The sequence below is a fragment of the Setaria italica genome, chromosome IX (genome assembly GCF_000263155.2).
Source record: "Setaria italica strain Yugu1 chromosome IX, Setaria_italica_v2.0, whole genome shotgun sequence".
NCBI classification, from domain to species: domain Eukaryota; kingdom Viridiplantae; phylum Streptophyta; class Magnoliopsida; order Poales; family Poaceae; genus Setaria; species Setaria italica.
Window position 1 is genome coordinate 43,812,877 of NC_028458.1, and position 20,636 is coordinate 43,833,512.

At 49.4% G+C, this 20,636-nt stretch overlaps 2 protein-coding genes and 1 long non-coding RNA gene across 4 annotated transcripts; 1 reads left to right on the plus strand and 2 right to left on the minus strand.

Annotated features, from left to right (window-relative positions):
• Nucleotides 1-178: 178 nt before the first annotated feature.
• Nucleotides 179-2,923, minus strand: LOC101773505 (histone H3.3). The gene is made up of 5 exons (XM_004984093.2): nucleotides 2,772-2,923; nucleotides 1,060-1,131; nucleotides 894-970; nucleotides 711-801; nucleotides 179-607 (listed from the first exon to the last, which is right to left on the minus strand). The coding sequence occupies exons 2-5, from the start codon at nucleotides 1,129-1,131 to the stop codon at nucleotides 437-439; spliced, it is 411 nt and encodes a 136-aa protein (XP_004984150.1). The 5' UTR covers nucleotides 2,772-2,923; the 3' UTR covers nucleotides 179-436.
• Nucleotides 2,924-4,290: 1,367 nt separating this feature from the next.
• Nucleotides 4,291-8,715, minus strand: LOC101772827 (cytochrome c oxidase subunit 6b-1). Its single transcript, XM_004984092.3, has 5 exons — nucleotides 8,560-8,715; nucleotides 6,142-6,390; nucleotides 5,975-6,057; nucleotides 5,795-5,876; nucleotides 4,291-4,709 (listed from the first exon to the last, which is right to left on the minus strand). Exons 1-5 carry the CDS (start codon nucleotides 8,593-8,595, stop codon nucleotides 4,656-4,658), a joined length of 504 nt encoding a protein of 167 aa, XP_004984149.1. The 5' UTR covers nucleotides 8,596-8,715; the 3' UTR covers nucleotides 4,291-4,655.
• Nucleotides 8,716-8,973: 258 nt separating this feature from the next.
• Nucleotides 8,974-10,924, plus strand: LOC101774856. 2 transcript variants are annotated; one of them, XR_002675699.1, is made up of 3 exons: nucleotides 8,974-9,505; nucleotides 9,614-9,688; nucleotides 10,611-10,924. It is a non-coding gene; the product is annotated as an uncharacterized LOC101774856 (long non-coding RNA). The 2 variants fall into 2 exon arrangements; XR_215931.4 differs by lacking the exon at nucleotides 10,611-10,924 and adding an exon at nucleotides 9,826-10,601.
• Nucleotides 10,925-20,636: the final 9,712 nt, after the last annotated feature.

Consider the following 20,636-nt stretch of genomic DNA (forward strand, 5'->3'; position numbering starts at 1 on the left):
TTAAAGCGCCGATCAAACAAATCTCATCTCAGGTTACTCAGGTTGTCATATACCACTTGACGTAGGGGCGGGTTAGTGATGACATGCTATTGGCATATCCGCATATGAACTGAAAATGTAAAACGTGAAGATAATGCGAAGTACCTGCATGAGATATGCAGGGAAAATGGCGAAAAAATACACGCACTGTAACGCAGTACTTGACATTAACGAACGATCAGCCACAGCACAAATGTCACAAACTGTCAACGCGGCACCAACATTAGACGATTTAAGTATTCGACCCTAGTAATAACACCAACAAGGTAGTAGCAAACAGCAGAAGAGAAACTTATGATCCACAGAACAAGCCCTACTCAGATGTCCGGAACATGGCACCACATTAAGCCACTACTACGACACGAGATTCTTCATTTTGTCACAATGATTGAGGGGATTAAGCCCTCTCGCCACGGATCCTCCTGGCCAGCTGAATGTCCTTGGGCATGATGGTCACACGCTTAGCATGGATGGCGCACAGGTTGGTGTCCTCAAACAGACCAACAAGGTACGCCTCAGCAGCCTCCTGGAGGGCAAGTACGGCATGGCTCTGGAAACGCAGATCAGTCTGTGAAACAAAAAACAGGGTCGATCAGCCAGTCATCAATAACACGATATAATAAAGTGCCAAAACACAAATCTCATATACAAGTTAAGCTCAGATATCCAACCTTGAAGTCCTGTGCAATTTCCCTAACAAGCCTCTGGAAGGGCAGCTTCCTGATCAACAGCTCAGTGCTCTTCTGGTACTTACGGATCTCACTGTTAAAATGCAATTGCAACACAGCAAATCAATCAAGCAGCAAAATACTAGGCTGGACAGGTGAAAAATCCAAGGGTGTTATTTTACAAACCGGAGGGCAACAGTTCCAGGGCGGTAGCGGTGGGGCTTCTTCACTCCTCCAGTGGTGGGTGCTGACTTACGGGCAGCCTATGATGCAATACAACAAAGGTCATATTCAGTTGAAGCTTGAAACCTAAGTCTTACGACAAAACAAATACATATCTGAAGAACCTTACCTTAGTTGCAAGCTGCTTCCTGGGGGCCTTCCCTCCCGTGGACTTACGAGCAGTTTGCTTGGTACGGGCCATCTGCAATAAGAAAGAAAAAATCACATCCCCCCAAATTACAATCCAAATTGAATCAGTAAAGAATATGCAGATAAATCTTCATTTCAGAATGTGAAAATAAACTACTTGTCCAAATAATTCTGTCAGCTATTATCATTTCCACTCATGCACAATGTGGTCATCATTATAGACTTTGACTGGATACAGAATAGGGAAAGGTACAATAGAACTAGAACCAGACAGATTATGCAAACATATTTCTAGCAGTGAATTTTTGGGTAATGAGTTAAAACGGGAAATAGTAGTAGGCCAGCATAAATACCTAAGTGACCATTGCCCATGCAAACTAAAATCAACATCAAAATATATGCATCTAACCACCTATGTTCCAGGAATAAATGACATTGCAGATGTAACATACAATTACAGTCTAGGTCTCTGAGAATCATACAGCCAAACCATACAAATCTACTTAGTGAACATTATCAACATGGAATGGAATTACAGTGCAACTATTAAAAATGCATGAATTCACAAAATGAATCACACATGCATGTGAACCTGCAACATACATGTCACAATTGTCAACAATTGTAAAAGGAACGTAGGATTCTTGCAATGCAGTCAAATAACAAGTACCACCAGTCAAATAACAAATATTATCATTGTCCTATGTTCAAATTCAACCACTAGTTCTTCAGCAGCAACTTTAATGGCTATAATTATCAAACACAACAATATGGTGCTTGCCGTAGCCAACAGATGACATCTGATTCTACTTCTTATCTCAACAGCTAGCACAATCGGAACACCCAATAGCATATAAGAGTACTCCAAATCATACTCCCTCCATCCCAAATTACAATTCGTTTTGGCTTTTCTAGATACATAACTTTTGCTATGTATCTAGACATAGTATATATCTACGTGCATATCAAAAGCTATGTACCTAGAAAATCCAAAACGAATAGTAATTTGGGACAGAGGGAATAAGTATCAACTCCAGCAAGAATGCACAATTCAAACCAACAATGTGTCTAATAAAGTTTCCACAGCGAAGCCCGAATTCATACTGAACCGGGACTTTTCAAACTAGGGAACATCAATTAAGGTGATAATGTTAAGTATTGTTAACTGAACCCACTAAATTTGCAAGAGAACGCAAAATCGGAAGTGCTATACAGCAATAAACTACCACACGAACTATCGAGTATCCCAGTAGGCCCTCGTAACATCCATACGTTATATTCCCAGCAACACTAAATTCCAGAGGGAGAGGGAACCATGCGAACGAGCACTAAATCCCCTAAATTCACCAGTAGTTCCAACAGGGCTGCAATTCCGCACGAAATAATAGCTAATACACCGAAATCGCCCCTGCAATAGCTACAATACCCCAATCCCGATCGAAACCGCACAGACCAGCACGCAGCAGGCAGTTTCCGCCCAAATCGAATCAGATCAGCCGAGCAAACCCTAACACCCCATAGCCGCTGCCGCGCAACCCCCAAAGCCCCTAACCCATCCGATCCCCAACCCACGAACCTCGAAATCGAAACAAGCAAAAAATCCGCACGGCCGCGATTCTCGCGACAACGACGCCTCCTCGAATTAGAAACCGCCGAGGAGGGGAAAGAGGAAAAGGGGCTCGCGGGGCATACCTCTCCGGGCTGGCTTCGCTCTCTTCGCACGCTTCGAATCGGGGCAGGCGCCGCGCGAGGAAGAGGGAGGCCGGAAAAAATGAGCAAGTCAGGCCGCCGCCTCCTATTTATAGGGCGGCATCCGCGTGGTATATCCGGGTCGCGAGGGGTGGGCGGCCCGGATCGGCTGTGGGTGTGTTTCTTCTTGGCGGATCGGACGGCCGGGAGGGGTTTGGGTCTTTTGGCGCGGATCGCCAGCGTGGAACGCTGGGTCCTGATTGGTCGGAGCCGGTACGTCGCGGATCCCGGACTTGTTTGGGTTCGCGCGCGTGACGTGAGGTTGTTTGTGGTGTCAGAGGGGGGTTTTGGTTTGAGCACGGGGAGGCTGCGGCGTCGCTGTAGTGGCCGTCGGATTTGGTGGGGGCCCAGACAGGATGGGTGACTGGTGTGTTCCGGCATGTGCTGCTTTTTCGAGCTTCCATTTGGAACTGGAATCATAGGAAGATAGGTATCGAATTTACTAATTATAAGGATATCGTTGCGAACGAAAACAGGAAAGTGAAAGTTCGCCTGCATATTTCTCACCCACCTCAGGAATGGCTGAACAATTTTTTCATCATTTTTTACCTTTATTTTAGACGAGTAATCCTATTCACTATTTGACCTTCTGTAATTCGAGGGGAAACGATCCTTTCGGCCTGCAGAGGAGAATAGAGAAAAGGTGCGTCTTAATACAAGTGATTGGTAGCTAGAGCATGTTTGATAGATCTCCGTTTTCCAATTCAATTAGATGAAAAAACAGTGCTTAGCAGATCTTTTTACCTTTTTTCCTAATAACTATTTAGATAAACCAATAATCTATCCAACCCGCTCCAAATAGAGGGGAGTTGTGACCCGATACAAAGTTCGATTAGGATGAGATTAATGTATTGAGGAACTACAAAAGCACTCCGCAATAATTATGAAATAAGATTTTGGGATCATTGGCAAAATGTTGTCTAGCCATAGATTTTTCAAACAGCTATCTCAATAGGGGATGGCCAGTGAGTAGGATTAGTCTGGACTCTAGTCGGATCATTGCCGTGTCTACATATTCTGCCGGAGTTCAGCCTTAATCAAAGCTGGATTTTCCACGGCAGAGTCAAAAGCATTTCTTTTCTTTTTTCTACAGAGAAAGTGAAACTTTTCGAACTAGGTAACGTACTGCTCGAAATAAGTCAAATTTATATATAGGCCTATTTCTCAAAAAATCAGAGTTCGCAGTGGCTACTTAGGTTGCATTCTACAAACCATTGTCTAAGCACAGAATAGCTTGAGGGCCCAAGGTTGTCCGGTATTTATATTTGAGGACCAAAATCAAACTGTTGTGATAATTTGAGTGTCAAAAATCCACTAATTCGTTTGCCTAAATATAAATTGAACCCAACTGAGAAAAGCCATTTAAGTTTTTGAAGACGAATCCAAATTTCATTTGGAAAATTGGGTAAATAAACACAGAATGCAGCAGCAACATTAGTGCAGAACTGAGAACTCTAAACCGTGGGTACTAAGACATCAGTCAAGCTTATTGCCACGGATTACTTTTTCTGGTATCAGACTACCATCTGCTGCCAGAGAAACATAATGTTAGTGCATCAAATGTGTAAGCTGCGTTACAGTGCAAAGATGGGAAAACAGGAATCCTTTTCAAGTGTAAGGAAAATTATAGATGTGATGCGAATTTCTCAGCAACGCAGAACATGACTGTTAGATAGTACAAGTCATGCTTCTCAAGTCAAAAAGAATCATTTTATTTCGTAGTGTTCTCCAAAAAAGAAGATTTCTCTGTCTTCTGATAACTTGGCACCAGTCACCAAGGAAGAGAGGGTGGCGCAACATCACCAGTTCATTCTCCATTCGATGGGATTACAGAGGTCCAGGGAAGGTGCCGTTTTCGCGTTGCTCGTTCCAGCGATCAACCTGCGTATGAAACATTACAGTCATGTTCAAGACCAACATCCCCAGGTTCAAATTTTGAGGGACTATGCATCATTTGGAAATGGTTAATTTGTGTAGTAGGTGCGATCAGACAGTTTGAAATCAGAAAATACCTTTAGATCATTGATTGTTTAATATGATTATATGCATATAGCAAAAAGAAAGCGTATGCAACATTATCATTGATTTACTATGCTACTGCTGTAATACTGAACCATCGATTCACTTTTATCAATACAGGTCAAAGCCAAAAGTAGTGAAGCCAACAACAAGTGCAGATATTGGGCTGAAAGCTACACGTTGACTAGGAACTCGTATATTCACAATTTGCACAAATTCAAATGCTAATAGTGCCCAGCATCGTTAAAATCTTATATAGTGACATGGACAATTGTATGAAGCTATATTGAGTAGATGTTGTTCCAGGAAAAAATCTCTAGACATACATATTTAATGCTCAAATATCTATTGACCAGTTATGTTCAGGTGCTTAACCTTTGAGGCTTTGACTGATGAAAATTCAACATATTCAACTTAACAAGCTACAACGGGTGCAACTTATGAAAAACTAACACTATGGACTTTTTTTTCCAAAAAAATTAGCACTAAACAAGTAGGTTTATCATGAACTCCTAAGGCTATGTTTGGGCTCTTTGTAAACTTTGCCTAGACTTGATAATGGGAAAATAGAAACCTCGCTAAGAAAAGAGAGCCAATTTCACTCTTGCCTGGAAAGCAAAGAAATTCTTTCTCACCTGACTCAAAAGCAAGGCTAGGCAAGAGATGAAACATGCATCTCCACCATAACTTTGCTAGCCAAGGTGAGCTACCATACGCAATCTTGTCACAAAGTACAGATTTTTTTTTTCAGGAAAAATATATTAACAAAACTACACTACTACCGTAATGTTATTTTATTAAAAGAGTACTGCTACCGTAAAGTGGAAGACTTCACTATCTTGAGGCATACTCCACATGCCTCAAAAAGTTACATCCTTAACCCCAACACCAGAACAGGCAACAAGGGCAGAACGCAAGCTATAGTGGTGAAAGCAAGAAATACATACCCATTCACCTGGGCAAAGGGATCGATAGTACTTTGCGAACTTATCACACTCTGGAGCATCCTCTCCTTTTGCAGCTACACACCTGATTAAATAAACACAGTTACTAAGAATGGCTGAACATAAAACAATGTCACATATAACATATTCGACTTTGTGAAATACCATAATGACAAACCCTACCTGTGGTATTCAACATAGCGTGTGAAACAGTGCCTTGTTTGATTTGTTGTTGGGAAACGGAAATCTGCTGGGGCTGTTTCAATCTGTATATTGGAAGTTCAAAATGCTTAGTATTCATCAACATGAGACTGAAGTGATATCATCAGTTGTTTTCAGCAGCACCAAACCTTGATCTCAGGTTTCTCCTCAGCCTCTTCCTCCTCAGCAGTCTCACTCGTTTCTTCTGCTACAGGGTTGGTTTCTTCTGCCTCTGACTTGTCAGCAGTATCTTGCACTTCAGGAGTTTCATTCTTGTCTTCTACAGCTGGAGGAGTTTCATCATTCGTTGAGGGAGCAGCTTCAGTCTCAGTACCACTAGAGGGCTTCTCCTCAGCAGCCTTTTCTGCCGGAACTTCTTCTGGGGGGAGTGAATATTCCTACAGATGAAATATGAGGTCAATAACGCTGATTCTAGATCATCAAATCAAAAGTAGCAGATCAAAGAGCAATCAACTTGTAGGAAAGCTCAACAAGCAACTTTATCCTAGTAAAATACATCAAAATGAATCAAATTTTGCATCTAACATGAAACCAAGTGATTTTTGGTCAATACACACCAGAAGTCTGCATGCATATTACTTTCAGAAAGGAACCTCTTTGATACACATGTAGCCATGATGGAAACCTGAGGTTCCTTGCAAATTCTTGCAAGCCACAAACACCAGAAATGCTTGCAGCAAGTGTAACAGTATTCAAGGGAAATGTATGCAGAAGCCAAACTGCTAACCCAACTTAATAATCGACTAAGCTGTCCGACTCATACAACTAGCGCATGGTAGCGATCACTATAAGCAGTACTTGAAACCCATAAAACCAAAGTCATCAGATCAAATTGTTAAAAATATATAACCACATAAATAATTCAACAAAGAACACAACTTTTCAAAGAAGAAGTGAAAACACGAAAATCAGATAAACTATGTGCATCATGTTCATTATAGAAGTTGTAAATATAAGTACACCCAATGCCACGATCTAATAAGCATAGTACAGCAAAAGATCAAAATAAGAATAGATAAACAATGACTGATGCTGATCACAGAAGCAAAATGGTATATACGCATGAGAATGTTCTTGCATGGAACATTGTTTCAAAAATTGGCCATCATAGGCGCTGTCTAACCTGCCCAATTAGCACCTAGTGCTTTCTGAAACACTGATACAAAAAACAAACAGACCCTATAGGTACTGTCAAAAATCGTTAATAAAAATGTGCTTTATATTCAAAAAGCTGCACCATTGAGCTTCCTACCAAAAACCTATAACATGAATATCCTCTCTATAAAACTCTGATTCACATGCGCAAAGCCTTTGACACTATCTTTAAACCACCAACATCTGCTTCAATTCTCCTAAAAACAGTAAGCGAAGACCTATTTTATGATTCCCATCCAACCCAATCCATTGACAGATTAAAACTATATAGTCTAAAACAATTCCTGAGAAGTACCCCCTCCATTTACAAATCACTGACAACTTTGACTCTACTATTCAAACTTTGACTGGTTTAAGTTTTCATGCATATTCATTAGAAGTATAATTCTTGAAGTATTTTGATGGCAAGTCTAATGCTAGTTTTGCATTTTACACTACGTATTTGAAAAAAAAATATATTGTCAGCCAAAGATTGAATAGTAAAGTCAAAGTTGACGCCTATTTGCAAACGAGTGAGCAACAACTAATGATTCTTGTAACATTCTAGAAGAAGTGAATTGCAACTTTCAACGGTAAATTCTCTACTAGAAAATTCATAAAGTAAATAGTTATAAATTTTCCATAAGTTAGACATTTTGAAAGAACCAGATAATAAAACATATTCCCTTATAAGAAAAAAAGAAATTGGCACAGTTGCAATACTCTTGCTACAAAGCAAACATCCACCAAGAAATCTCCCAAAATATCTAATCACGTGAAAAGTTCCTATTATTTTGATATCATAAGACTCCTAGAAACACATACGGTGTTGCAGAATCACCAAATCCTCTGGAGCATTTACACGATCAGTATTTGTCTTTGCTTTTTCTAGACTACCAGAAACTCTTATAGCCCCATCAATCTTCAGGTCTTTCATCCTGAAATCTACAGCACCACTCAAAAAATTCTACACGTTTAGCCGTTTAGGCACTAAAACCTTCCAACCTACACCAACTACAGCATAACGAACACAAAGTTCGAATCTAGCAGCATTCAACAGGAGCTAATTAACACTACTTCCAAAACAAAATTCAAACTAGGAGCAGCTAACCTGATCTTCCTCCACTAAAAACCTTACCACCTACGCACACAGGTCCTCAATCCCACCAAACTTTCCCGACCAACCAAATCGCCATTTCGGAATCGACAGCGGCAAACAAACGACCCCTGCCACCAGACCTAGACCCGAACGCTGTACGGGAATCCAATCCCAATCCCCCACGGGATCATCGGAGAACCGCAGATCTGGGGCCGCCCTCTAGATCCGCCCCCACACCGGGTCGCGCAATCCAGATCGGGAACTGCGTGCACCAGAGGACAGAAGGGGCTACAGGAGTCGGGGTTCTGCGTACCTCGGCGAGGGACGGCGTCTTGGCTTCCGCGGCCATGGGCGCAGCAGCAGCGCAGAAGCTTCTAGAAGTGGCGGCTGCGAGAGTGACGAGGAGGCGGCGGACGGGCTCGGAAGCGATTGAAAAAGGAGGACGCTGGACCAGGCGGTGGTGGTTACGACGAACAGAGCGCTCAGAGTGGGCCTCCAAACTTTAATGGGCTCAAAATCTGAGCGGAAGTAGGCCGCCGAATCGCATCCAAACTTCCAAACGGAGGCCCGAGTTCTATGTGTTTCAATTTTTATATTCTCTATTTCTTTTTTTAGCAAAAAATAATACTGCTTCAGTAAACTCCGAAATACATTTTCACATAACCATCACAACGGCCGATATACATGTGAATAGATCGACCGAGGAGACAAAACATCTTAGGGCACGTACAACGGCCGTCTGCGAGCCGGTGCTTTTGCAAAAATCACCTCCTCTCAGCGAGCCGTCGCCTCGCGAGACGACGGCAATGTCCCGTGCTCCGAGGCGGTAATAGACGCTGCAGCACCGTTGTACAGCCTCGTCTCCGCCGACCGCACGCTCGGATCCCGCGCGAACAGCAGCTGATTTGGGCGCGCGCGGGAGGCTGCTCTCCTACGTCGAGCAAGCTGCTCGCGTGCTCACGCGGACCACCAGGAGGAGCTCCGCCGCCGCCGATTCGACCTCCGCAAGCGCTGAATCGAGCTTCGCAGCCGCTGAATCGACCTCCGCCGTTGTCAATTCGAGCTCCGCAGGCGCCAAATCGACCTCCGCAGGCGCCGAATCGAGCTCCGACTCCGACGCAGTGTGGGCCTGCTTCCTACCGGGCGACCTCCCGCCACTCGCCGACAGGGAGCTCTCCCCCGCGCCGCCATCCAAGAAGGAGCTCTTCATGCGCCTTTCTGACAGTGACAGCGCCATCCTCCTCGCCGACCGCCTCATGGTACGGGAATCCGCTTATAAAGTGTTCCTCGAATCCTCACCTTATATCTTGTTACAAAGTAAAATAACTCATGCGTCTTATTTGGTTACTTTCAACTGGACCATGCAGATTATGACTTGAAAGGCCCGTTCAGATGTTCATGTGAACCTTCCTGCTCTTCAGAAGCTTGATGCGATGCTCATTGTACGTTGTCATTGTCTGTGTTACTACATTCATAGTTCTAATTGACAGTTTTCATTTCTGCTTGGTGGCATAGTTTCTCTTCATTCTTACTGGTACATTTTTGTATTTAGTAACGATGTATGCAACAAAATATGCAGGAAGTGATGGACTCAATGATAGATACAGAGTTCTTGTAGTTTCCCTATCTCAATTTCAGCGAAAAAGGCTTGTTTTTCTAGCTAAGCTTGTTCATCAGATCCTCAAAGCTGCAAAATCGATCAATGAACAAGTCCTATTCCATATGCCTATTCCTGCAGCTGTTATGGATGCCCTCCCAAAACTTCATTCAGAGCCTGTTAGTCTGATGCTGGTGGATGGTAGCCTGGTAGTCTGAGTCTGAGCCAGGATGCATGTACTATATGCTAGTATTCAGAAAAGTACAAGTAGACTAACTGGTGGATGGTAGAGTAATTCCTAGTAGTGTTAGACTTGTGGTGAGCTGCTGTGTCGGTATGTTGAGCATTGCCAAAGGGTGTATGCTGAGCTGAATTGAGTGATATGATCTGTAAGGGGGCAGGTGTTGGTGAGATGTTGCAGGTTATTAGAGGAGGTTGTGCAAGGCATATCTTGTCTTGTGCAGTAAAGCAGTAGCAAGGCTGTATTGCAACAGAAATCTTCAGTCGGCTGTGCATTGAAATCTAGTAGATAGATAGGAAGATTGTGTAAGGCTTCATTGCTTGGGTACCGTATGAGTTCATTAGATGTAACATGATTTTGAATTTCTTGTCGTGTTTTCCAATTACATGTGTGAAGCAAAAATGTGTATGTTATGCCTACTGGAAGCTTTGTTTCTCTGTGAAACTAGCATTGCCCTCTACTTACTGTGATGAGAAATTTCAGAACTTGGGACTCAATTCTTCTACTAATTGTGATCCATTTGCAGGTGCTAGGATCATGCCCAATTTGTATGTTGCAGCCATAGTATGAGGAGTACCTAATGAAGAATAGAATTTTTCATGCCATACCAGTCCTGCTGGCAGCAAATCATCTCAAGTTGGGAATGGAAGAAGTGATGGAGTTCGTAGGGATGAAGAGTTGACAGCATAGAAAGAAATATGTTTGCGTTATTCTTGGATCCATCATTGTAATGCTTGTGTTGTTGTGCAATCTTTTGGTCACAACTTGATTGGTTCATGACTCGCATTGCTCTAATTCTAGAGCAAAATCTGTTCTGGTTCAGTATTGCAGTATTTCTAACATCTGTGACATGCACATTTGAATCAGTTGCTCTTATTCAAATCCACCGTGCATTCTCTTATACAAGCAACAAAATGGCTACGCAAATCAATTTTATACTTGATCACCATGATTTATGTGCCCATGAATGGATTAAATACTTCGCAGACAACCTAATAGACAAATCTCTGTACAAGTTATCTATTTCACTGTCTATATGTGACAAAAGGATAGCAGCTGTCTAAACTGTGGAACGTGCCCTTATATTACTATTACTAATTGGAGGCTTCTTTTAAAGCCTCCAAATGAAGCTACCTAGGATTCCTAGGTGGATTCTAGAGGAATCCTAGAAATTCTTAAAAAAAAGCAAAATATTTAGCCATCAATCGGTAGACTCAAATCATCATAGTCATTGGATCTATTCTGTTTTCTAAAACATTACCCACCTATGTCATTATGAAAATAGCCTAAAATAACATCCTAAATCTATATCTAAATTACCCACCTTTGCCATTATATAAATTAACTAAAGTTGCCCCCTAATTTTCATCAAAATTACCCGCTTATGCCATTAAAATAACCCTCTAAATTTGCAACTAAATTGCACACCACTAATATGGTATTGTTAAAAATAACATAAGGTAACCCTACATTTGAATCCAAATCATCTTAATTAAAAATATACAAAAATATATGATTCTAAATAGTATATTTCTTACACTATTGGTATAAGATATATTTCTTACACTATTGGTATAAGATATAATAATTAAGGTATATACGCATGATGTGTGTCACCATTTATAAAGATATAGAGGAAATGATGAGAATATAGATTTCTATATTAAAATTATAGCTCAAAATTAGGATCAATAAATAATTTCAAGTGCATATCTATGATGCAAATTGAAAAGGTTAAGGATTAAAATACGGATAAAAATATTATAGAGTAATTACTAACTAAAATCCATCACAATCGGATGAACATATTAGAAACGGCCAGCACCCACGAAAGCGTCCCCAAACATTACCGTTCACTATAGAAACGGCACCCATGCGTTCAAGGCTGCATGGACAGCACAACAACCGTGGAAATAGGTCCCCTTTGAATGGAACCGTATAACCCTTCGCATACTCGTGATGCGAAATCAGCGCACGTATAATAGACGTGGGCGAACAACCGTGATGATAGGCTCGTTGGAATCGAACCAGACCACCCTTCGTATGAATTAACATACAGAACCTGCGCACGTATGATAAACGTGGGCGAAACAACCGCGATGATAGGGTCCTTTGAATAGACTCCCTATCAACCCTCGCATACTCGTGATGCGAACTCGGCACACGTATGATACACGTGGTGAAGTGCTGGAAGGTTAGCAAGATAACCGAATAAGTATTAGCCACCTAAAAACAACCCCAAAATCCCCTAGGGCCTCTCATACTAGGGTCATCCTTAACGATCGTACGAGATTTTCGAAAATTTCTCTTTGCAACTTTTATTTAAAAAAAAGGAGTGTTTAGGGCCTATTGTGTTCTTTGTCTTGTTAAACCAGCTCTGGTACCAGCTGTGGCGGATCCACCTCGGATTAGCCTAATTAAGGCACAGTTAGATCGCCTAACATGCGATACTCGGCCTTAATCATGATAACTCGAGATGTCGTCGGATTTCATCCGATTTAACCACTTTAACAGGACCGAGTTAGCAAACTCACACGAAGGTGAGCGGTTCCAGAGAATACAACAAGTCCACTGATTTAAACAATTCGACCATTTAGTTCAACAATAACAACAGAGTTTTACAAGTTCAAAAGAAAACAACAGAAGGTAAAAGAGCGGAAGCTAAACGCAGGGGGGGTCGGACGTCCCTGGTGAGGCCAGCCAAGACGTCAGTGATCCCTCTCCTCGCCGTCCGAGGAGGGATCCCACTCGACCGTCCAACCCGGAGGGAGTTGGGGCGGCCAAGTGCCAACATAAGAAGACTCGGGAGCAGCAACTTCGCCTGAAAAAGAAAAGCCACAACAAGGCTGAGCTACTAAGCTCAACAAGACTTAACCGACAGGAGGAAGCTACTCCACCACTTCTAGACATGCAAGGCTCTTTGGCTGAGGGGTTTGTTTGCCAAGAAGCACTAAGTAGATCCTTATATTCAAGTTTTAGCTCAGATTCTACGTTCATTATCCGGTCTAAATTGGCAACTTACTCTAAGCAAACATAGAACCAACTAAAGGGTAAATAAGCATCGTCAAGACCATGTCATCATCAGATTCCTTGATTACTCAGGGTAGCATAGCGATCAAGCAGTCTCAAACTGTGAGAGGCAGATGAATCGATTCGAGTTCTTTAACCATGCATGGTGAACCTAACCTCACGACATCCGCGCACCGCTGAGGGTCGCTTCCTGTGTCGGCCTTCCCCATCAATCCCCTAACCCGTGTCGGGCCCATTTCCTTTGGTGCAAGGTTCCACAGACCTGGCCTCTGCCGTTCTGTGACCACGCTTGCCACCACGTGCGGCCGCAGGGGAACTCCGTTCCAAGGACAATGGGGCGACCGCTTACGTCTAGGTTCAATCCGGTACTAGGCTTCCTCATCCCATAATAAGTATGAGGTTAGTACTTTCAAACACTTGATCACGAACACCACCACTGTCGGGCCTTAGCAAGTTTCATAGACAGACGGGGCGATCAGCCGACCACCAAAGAGTTACCCAAAACCCTGCCCCGTCCATCGTCCTTATAGTTGTGACAGGAGAAAACGAAACAACCAACCCCTACAACTCGCGAGTGACAGGGAATCACTCGACTTTTACCGCTTCCTATTTAAGCAAAGCATCTACTCAGTCCAACAGCTAGTGTTCAAATCAAGGGACTACGCCATGCATTTACGGTTTCAAACAACTCCTATACGTAAATGCACAACCAAGATTAAGAAGGCATGCGCAAGTTTGGGGGAAACTGGGCTTATGCTCCGGGGCTTGCCTCCAAGCGAGGAAGGGAACGGGTCTTCTGCTAGGGCGGCTTCGGCTTCTGGAAGCGGGAGCTCGGCTACAACTTCGTCTTCTAGCGCCGGGTACAACTCGTAGAAGCCGTCGGCGAGACGCAGCTCTACACGAATGCAATGCAAGGGTTAGCACTTTAGACGGTTATTTCAACAGCAACACTTGCAAGTTTGAGCCCAGAAACTTGCAGCAAGGTTACGGAAAAAGGTGGGGAAGTTCGCTTGGGTTGGTGGAGAGCAAGGTAAAAGGGTCGGATGGAAAGAAACTTATGGTCTGACCCCTAGGAATAGATGTGCTGGGGTCCTCAGACTTAACGTAGAGAAGTTCCCGATTTTTACACATATACCCTCGGGTCAAGGAAAAAGATACAGCCGATCCCTCGGGCGGGGCGGAGAAAAGGGGTCGGGCGGACGGGCAGGGTCGGACGAGGCGGACAAGGGTCGGCAGCTTACCCTTGTGTTGGGGGGAAATATTAACGATCCCCTAAGACACCATTTAAGGAAGCAGACGCGGAGGCCCGGGCCCACCTCGGTGTGATCAAAGTTCCGCCTCGCCCGACCAAGGCGCCAGGATCGAGAACGTCCGACCCCCCTCCGCGAAGTTTCCGCCTCGCCCGACTGCGACCCCGGGGTCGGGGGCGCCCGACCCCTCGCCACGGAGTTCCGCCTCGTCCGACCCCAAGCGAAGGGGTCGGGCGCACTAGGGCCCCCGGGGGGGCATCCCCCTCGGATACGGTCCAGACGGGCAAGACAGACAAGATCCTGTGGGTCCCCCCGTCGGCCTCGCCATAAATGCGCCGCAGGCCTGGCGGAGGAAAGGACGACCGCGCTCCTCACGCAACCCGGCACAAGTACCCGTGCACGACCGCCCTGTGCAGGCTACAGTACCGGCGGCCGACTCCCATTCGCCGCAGGGTGCTCATGACCTGCGCCGGCCGGAGCAAAGAAGAGAGCGGCCTGTCCTCGGGCCCCGCGCACCCTCGGGTCCCGCGCACCCAGCAGCGCGGATGTGACGCTCTCCCTCTCAGCACCCATTGCCTGAGCAACAGCATCCACCGTCCTCCCTAACGGACGCTGGGGTGACGACGGAACACCCTCATCATGATCTGACATCTACGAACATCGAAGGAGCTATCTGTAGGGTGCAACAACACTTGGCATACGGCGGCCTCCCCCTCCGGCATGCGGACAGGTGTTCAACCAGGGCCGGCAGAGGCGTCGGACGCCCAGGGTCTTGCTCCTCCTTCCTGTCGCAACTTTTACCATTCTACGCTTTACTCTTTACAGTCCTCTTTACCCGATCCCGAATGTAACTCCGGCCACCCCCCTTGCGATATAAAGGGCGGAACCCGGGGCCGGAGGGGGGATCGGCTTCTTCTCCCACAAGCGATAGCACACAACAACTCTCCCTGAGAGCGCAAGCACCAAAGAGACTTGGGACCAGTCCCTCTCTCGTCAACTTGTAACCCCTACTACAGAACCCCCACGTGGGCAACACGAACATCCCCGATACTGGACGTAGGGCTTCCTTTGCCCGAACCAGTCTAAACCCGTGTCTTCCGCGCAACCACCTGAGGCTTACGCGCATAAAAGAAATTTACTAGTCTAAGTCTTGATCCGCTGATCTTGACAACGACAGTTGGCGCGCCAGGTAGGGGACCCTTGCGCGTACGTCTCCAGCCTCAGATGGCCAATTTTGACAGCAGCTTTGCTCCGGGCTCCCTGATCCGTTTCGGGAGCCTGGACTTCCTGGCCACCGGGGAAGGGATCGAGCTGATCCCTGTCCTCATCTTGCCCGCTCGTCCCGCTGCCCTCGGCCCCGCCGCCAGGACAGCGGCGAGCGGCCGGTCGCATACCAGAAGGACCTCACCAGAGGGACAGCCCTTCGGGCTACGCAACGCCACGGGGGCTTACGGTCGCCTCCTATCGCGGTCCTTGACCATGTCGCCCGCGAGCAACGAGCTCGTGGACGCGGCGAGGACAATCTCCGACACTGGCTCCAGTAACGGGAGTCCCCGCCTCTCGCGCGAGTGCCTTATGGTCGACGCGCACTCCGAGGGGTCCAACGGCGATGGTGCCGAGGGGAGACAACGGGTTCCCCCCTCGCGCGCCGCAGCTACAACTGGAGCCTTACCCAGGGCCCCAGAGTGCTCTCGGCAACCAGAAGCGCACGCGGGCGCTCGCCAAGAGGTAGAGCACCCCCACCACGAGGGGGGAGCGCGGCAACGGGCGCGCGACGTCCAGGAACGCATCTGTGCGGACGGAGAGCGTCCGCCGCTCTTTGCCCGTGCCAGCCAAAACGTCGCCGCCGCGGCGGTGTTGCTCCGACAGCTCCCCGAGCCAGCGACGCCCGAGGAGCGACGGGCACGCCAAGAGATGCGCAACCTGCTCGAGTGCGCTGCCGTCCAGCAGGCGGAAAGTTCAGCGTCTCGGCGACGTGGGCAGAACGCCAGCCGGGCGATGCAGGGCGCGCCCCCGGAACGGCAGGGGGAATCTGTCCATCAACCCCCTCCGGGGGCGAATCAGGCCGCGTCCGCCCGACGAACCCCGCCGCCCGCGGTAGGCGAGGCTCGGTCCGTCCACCAGCGCGTCGATCTCGTCCGCGACGCCCGCGACACCCTGAACGCGCGGAGACGCTCCCGCGCGGACAGGAGGGACGGGGCAGATCGAGGCTACCACGTTCACCGTGGCGGGCGCTACGACAGCGGGGAAGACCGCAGCTCGAGCCCCGGGGCGGCTGGGCCTCGGGCCTTCTCCGCGCGCATCTTAAATGCGCCTTTTCCGCCACGCTTCAGGCAACCCACGAGTGTAGCCAAATACTCGGGGGAGACAAATCCTGGAGTATGGCTCAGCGATTACCGGCTTGCATGTCAAGCTGGCGGGGCGGACGATGACCTGTTTATCATCCGCAACCTACCCCTTTTTCTGGCAGACTCCACGCGAGCCTGGCTAGAACATATCCCTTCAGGACGCATTCGCAACTGGAACGACCTGAAAGAGGTTTTCGTAGGAAACTTCCAAGGGACGTACACGCGCCCCGGCAACTCCTGGGATCTCCGGAGCTGCCGCCAGGGGGCGGACGAGTCCCTCCAGGATTACATCCGGCGCTTCTCTAGAAAGCGCACCGAGCTCTCCAACGTCGCCGAAGCCGACGTCATAGGAGCCTTCCTAGCAGGGACCTCTTGCCGGCCCCTCGTCCATGAGCTAGGGGGCCGAGGCCCGCGAACCACGGAAGAGCTCCTCAACATCGCCACTAGCTACGCCTCTGGCGAAGAGGCTGTCGGAGCGATCTTCGATCGTTCCGAAGGCAAGGCGAAACGGGAGGAGGACGCCGACGAAGGCACCTCCAACCGCCAGCAGAAGAAGAAGGGCAAGCAGCGGCGCGAGGCCCCCCTCGTGGCCGCGGTTGAGCGCAAGCGGGGGCAGCCGCCCCCCGAAGGCACTCCCGGCTTCTTCGACAAGCTGCTCGAGGGACCGTGCCCAAACCACGAGTTCCCCGTCAAGCACGCCTACAAAGACTGTAACCTCGTGAAGAGGTACTTTGTGGGCAATCCAGTGAAAGGTGACCGGAAGCGGAAGCCCGATGAGGAAAAGAAGGGCGACGAAGAGAAGGAAAACGGCTTCCCTAAAGTTGACGGCTGCTTCATGATCTTCGGGGGCTCCGCAGCGTACGACACCAAGCGCCAGCAAAAGCTGGAGCGCCGGGAGGTCTACGCGGCCGAGCCTGCGACTCCGGCCTTCCTCGATTGGTCCGGACCGGCCATCACCTTCGATAGGTCCGACCACCCTGGACGCGTCCGGCATCCGGGGCGTTACCCTCTCGTCGTCGACCCCATCGTCGGTACGACGCGCCTCACCAAGGTACTCATGGATGGGTGCAGCGGCCTCAACCTCCTCTACGCCGAGACTCTCGACGCTATAGGGATCGATCGTTCCCGCCTCCGTCCCAGCATGGCACCCTTCTATGGCGTCGTGCCAGGGAAGCAGGCGACGCCTCTTGGGCGGATCGACCTGCCCGTCACGTTCGGGACCCCTTCCAACTATAGGAAGGAGGTCCTCACCTTCGAGGTGGTAGGGTTTCATGGAACCTACCATTCCATCTTGGGACGGCCGTGCTACGCGAAGTTCATGGCAATCCCCAACTACACCTACCTCAAGCTCAAGCTGCCAGGGCCCAACGGGGTCATCATCGTCGGCACAACCTCGAGGACACGAGCCGGCAGAGAGCTCAATCCCTCCTCCGGAGCTACACCGAAGTCCTCGCAGACGACGCGGACCGCATCTCGCAGGGCGCCGTGCTCGCCGCGCTCCTCATCGAGCAGAGCCCGCAAATTGGCAATCTCACCTGCAGAAGCCACCCAAAAAATCCCACTAAGTCAAAAGAGCAGAACACAAACGACACAAGAACGCAGGAACGGAAAGAACCTCACCGTCGGCCTGGGCCTTCAACTCACGCTCCCGGTCGGCGCTGCGGGACAAGGCGGACTGAAGCCCCTGCACTTGCAAACGGAGTTGATCGTTCTCCGTGCGGAGGGCTCCACGCTCCCCCCTCAACTGCGCCAGCTCCTCGGCGTCGCGGCGGGCCCTCTCAGCAGCAGCAGCTTTAAGCCCCTCGGCATCGCGGCGGGCCCTTTCCACGACGGCCTGGAACTCCTCGAGGTCGAGGCGGGCCTTCTCGGCGACGGCCTACAGCCTGGCCTCCGCACGCCGCGCCTCCTCTAACGCCGCCCGCTCACGCCCCTCCAGGTCGCGGACGGCCCCCTGGGCGGCGCCAAGCTGTAGGGACAGGTCCCTGGTGCGCTCCCTTTCAGTGTTGAAACGCTCCCTGAGACCCTGCTGCCGCCGGAGGAAATCAGATTTCCCCCGGCTGCCCTCTTGGAGAGCCTGCAAAGCAATACGCCGTTTAAGGCAAAAAAGGCAAAAAGGAGGTAATCATCACCAAGCAGTAGGAATAACATACCTGGCTGCCAGGGACCACGGTGTTGGCCAGAACTCCCAGTGCCGAAGTCAGAGCCGCCTGAACCTGGGCGACGCCGCCCTGCATCGCCTGCCACCTATGCCACTCGGCGGCGTCGTCCAGCGCGAAGAGGTGCCTCGGCGGGTCATCACGGGATGACCAGCGGAGGACGGACCCTCTCCACGCCCTCGGGACGGAGGAAGCCGAGGTTGAGACAGGGGCTGACCCTGACGTCGCCGTCGAGGACGGCACCACGACGCTAGAGGCCGCCGGATCCGCCGACGGCCCCGGCGCCTGCACGCTCGTCGCCGCCGAGGCCGCCAACGGTACCCCTGTGGGCACCTCCACCTCAGCCGCCAGAGTCACTCCCGCGGGGGGGGGGGGGGGGGCATCCCCCTCGGATACGGTCCAGACGGGCAAGACAGACAAGATCCTGTGGGTCCCAACGTCGGCCTCGCCATAAATGCGCCGCAGGCCTAGCGGAGGGAAGGACGACCGCGCTCCTCACGCAACCCGGCGCAAGTACCCGTGCACGACCGCCCTGTGCAGGCTACAGTACCGGCGGCCGACTCCCATTCGCCGCAGGGTGCTCATGACCTGCGCCGGCCGGAGCAAAGAAGAGAGCGGCCTGTCCTCGGGCCCCGCGCACCCTCGGGTCCCGTGCACCCAGCAGCGCGGATGTGACGCTCTCCCTCTCAGCACCTATCGTCTGAGCAACAGCATCCACCGTCCTCCCTAACGGACGCTGGGGTGATGACGGAACACCCTCATCATGATCTGACACCTACGAACATCGAAGGAGCTATCTGTAGGGTGCAACAACACTTGGCATACGGCGGCCTCCCCCTCCGGCATGCGGACAGGCGTTCAACCAGGGCCGGCAGAGGCGTCGGACGCCCAGGGTCTTGCTCCTCCTTCCTGCCGCAACTTTTACCATTCTACGCTTTACTCTTTACAGTCCTCTTTACCCGATCCCGAATGTAACTCCGGCCACCCCCCTTGCGATATAAAGGGCGGAACCCGGGGCCGGAGGGGGGATCGGCTTCTTCTCCCACAAGCGATAGCACACAACAACTCTCCCTGAGAGCGCAAGCACCAAAGAGACTTGGGACCAGTCCCTCTCTCGTCAACCTGTAACCCCTACTACAGAATCCCCGCGTGGGCAACACGAACATCCCCGATACTGGACGTAGGGCTTCCTTTGCCCGAACCAGTCTAAACCCGTGTCTCCCGCGCAACCACCTAAGGCTTACGCGCATAAAAGAAATTTACTAGTCTAAGTCTTGATCCGCTGATCTTGACAACGACACCTTGGTTCACAGGTGGAGCTTGGGGTCGGAAGGAGCAGACTTGGGTGGAAGCGCTAAGACTGGGATAGCGACGGGGTCCGGTGGTGCTCCGGCGGCGGCGGCGGCGCTTCTTGTGGAAACAAGCAAGCTCTTGCGCAGCGTGGAGGAGCAAGCGGCTGGGTGGATTGGAAAGGGCGGGCGCGGAGCGGAGAGAAGAGTTTCTTAGGAACTTAGGCGATAGCGCTTGAGCACGAACAGAGGAACGGCGGTAAGGCAGCGATGGCGAAGGGGACTCCGGTGGGACTCTGGCATTCCCTTTTATAGCTGCGCGGAAGAGGGAGAGAGAGCTGGAGTAGCACGAAGACCAGGGAAGAAACAATGGAGTGTACTGCCGGGGCGGCGATTGAGCAGCTGGGCGGCGGAGCAGGACTTCGGGGATGACACCATCGGTCATTGGGCATCAGAGACCGGGCAGCATAGGCGCGGAC

Excerpts from the sequence above, each read along its gene's own strand:
- LOC101772827 (XM_004984092.3), bottom strand. The coding sequence starts at position 8,595 with ATGGCCGCGGAAGCCAAGACGCCGTCCCTCGCCGAG. Across the intron at positions 6,391-8,559 it reads AGACGCCGTCCCTCGCCGAG|GAATATTCACTCCCCCCAGA; the intron begins GTACGCAGAACC and ends TTTCATCTGTAG. Across the intron at positions 6,058-6,141 it reads AGGAGAAACCTGAGATCAAG|ATTGAAACAGCCCCAGCAGA; the intron begins GTTTGGTGCTGC and ends TCCAATATACAG.
- LOC101773505 (XM_004984093.2), bottom strand. The coding sequence starts at position 1,131 with ATGGCCCGTACCAAGCAAACTGCTCGTAAGTCCACGGGAGGGAAGGCC. Across the intron at positions 802-893 it reads CCTGGAACTGTTGCCCTCCG|TGAGATCCGTAAGTACCAGA; the intron begins GTTTGTAAAATA and ends GCATTTTAACAG. Across the intron at positions 608-710 it reads AAATTGCACAGGACTTCAAG|ACTGATCTGCGTTTCCAGAG; the intron begins GTTGGATATCTG and ends TTTGTTTCACAG.